This window comes from Austrofundulus limnaeus, unplaced genomic scaffold (assembly GCF_001266775.1).
Source record: "Austrofundulus limnaeus strain Quisiro unplaced genomic scaffold, Austrofundulus_limnaeus-1.0 Scaffold391, whole genome shotgun sequence".
Classification (NCBI taxonomy): Eukaryota; Metazoa; Chordata; class Actinopteri; order Cyprinodontiformes; family Rivulidae; genus Austrofundulus; species Austrofundulus limnaeus.
Window position 1 is genome coordinate 373,775 of NW_013952793.1, and position 1,838 is coordinate 375,612.

The 1,838-nt window shown below is 37.6% G+C and overlaps 1 protein-coding gene across 3 annotated transcripts in view; it reads right to left on the reverse strand.

Annotated features, from left to right (window-relative positions):
- sspo (SCO-spondin) overlaps nucleotides 1–1,838 on the reverse strand; it is a gene marked incomplete in the record, with an annotated part of 130,682 nt that overhangs the window by 58,880 nt on the left and 69,964 nt on the right. For all 3 annotated transcript variants that reach the window (XM_014023811.1, XM_014023810.1, XM_014023809.1), the window contains 2 exon segments: nucleotides 1,081–1,215; nucleotides 1,302–1,472. In XM_014023811.1, the coding sequence (XP_013879265.1) occupies nucleotides 1,081–1,215; nucleotides 1,302–1,472 (306 nt within the window).

Here is a 1,838-nt window from a genome sequence, read left to right on the forward strand (position 1 = left end):
AAATATATGAGTTTGTATGTAATGTATGAATATAATATACAAGTTTCACTTTTTAAATGGAATTACTGAAATAAATCTACTTTTTCATGATATTCTAATTTTATGACCAGCACCTGTATATTATGAGGTTGAATCCTTATGATATAGAACGAAGTTGTTAGGTTTCAGTCTGTTAGAGTCAGCCTGCTGAGCTGCTTTGTTTGGGTTTTCAGATACGAGCACAAGGCCTTACACTGAGGCCTGTGCTGAATGCTGTACTGTATGAACCTGATTGGAGAGTTCGACGATTGAGAACAAAGTTTTAAGAAATCCAGTGAGTCTTGCTACTTTATACAGACATGCCATTTTTGAACAGCGCATTATTTCTACAACCTAATAAATAAAAGCATTAGAAACTATTTGTGACCCATCACATTGAAACGAGGATTAAGTCCAAAAGTGGAATGTGGACAAATATGCAAATATAGGGTTTTGATTTAAATGTGTGCACAAATTGCATTTTGTCAAAATATAATGAATTAATGCCTTTTCAATGAGTCATTTCAATGAACTGTCTGACATATAATCCTAAAAAAAATATTTTTGAACCTTTTTTTTTACCAGTAGCAACTAAAAACCTGATTTTAAGAAAACTGTCTTAAAATTTAAAATTTTTCCCTGTGAGCTAGCAATGTTTTTGTTTCTTCTCAACTAGGAAATCTTAATATACAAAACTATTTGAGGTTTTCTCTTTATATTGATATAAAAATTACTCATTAAATTTACATAAAATTAGGATTCAGACCAAACAGTAATGTATTATTGTAACCAACAAGACAAAGTAAGTCAAATCTCTATATAAGTTTATGATATCAGAATGATCAAGGTATCAAAATGTAGCTTTTAAAGCCACAAATCTGAAAATGTGATTAGATCGTTTTGACCAAATTTTACTTAATCCTTATTTTGATATGATGGGTCACATTTATGTTTTCTTGTTACTTGTTGTACAAAAAAAAATCAAAAATCAAAAATATATTTCATGTGTGTATATTCAAATTCTAGCTACAGCAATAAAAGTAAGATGTAGTCCAGTGGTACCACAGGGCTGCAGGTTGCAGGCGCTGAACTGCTGAGCTGTGCCGTGGACTCTGATGGGCCCACGGGTTCTGGTCCTGTATCCTCCTCCACACGTCACCGAACACTCCGACCACGAGCCCCATGGTTCTTTAACGCCTTCAGACAAATCACAAGAGAGTTTTGTATTTTAGTGCAAAACTTGCAAATAGGAGTTGCTTCGCTGACAAATAAATGCTTCCCACCTAGGCAGGGTTCAATGCTGCAGGTATCAATCCCAACTCTCTCTCCTTTGCAGGGACGACCGCCAAAAGCCAGCGAGGGATTGGTTCCTGAGCGATACCTCCTTCTAACACCGACGTCACATGTTCGACTGCAAGAACTCCACTGTGTCCAGCTGCTCCAACCACAGTCCACTGTGAAACAAAGGGACTCAGCTCAAAGATACAAAGGACACAACAACTGAGACCGCTGAAACGGGATCGAACCAGCAACCTACCGATTACGAGACGACTCCCCCGAACCACTCCACCACAGCCACCCAAACACCCACCAAAGTTTAAAAGGGCAATATCATGTAAAATTAACTTTTTTTAGTTTTGTATCATGTATTGTTATACTCTCATAAAAAAACATGCCCAAAGCCTTGCTTTGACTCATTCATGCATATTTGAGAAATCCTGCAGCGTTTTTAGGAAGCCATGCTGAGGAGCAAAACGACAGGTGGGGACCAGAAACGCCCCTGGGACGTGTCTTTAAGCCGAACTTTATCATGGCAGGAC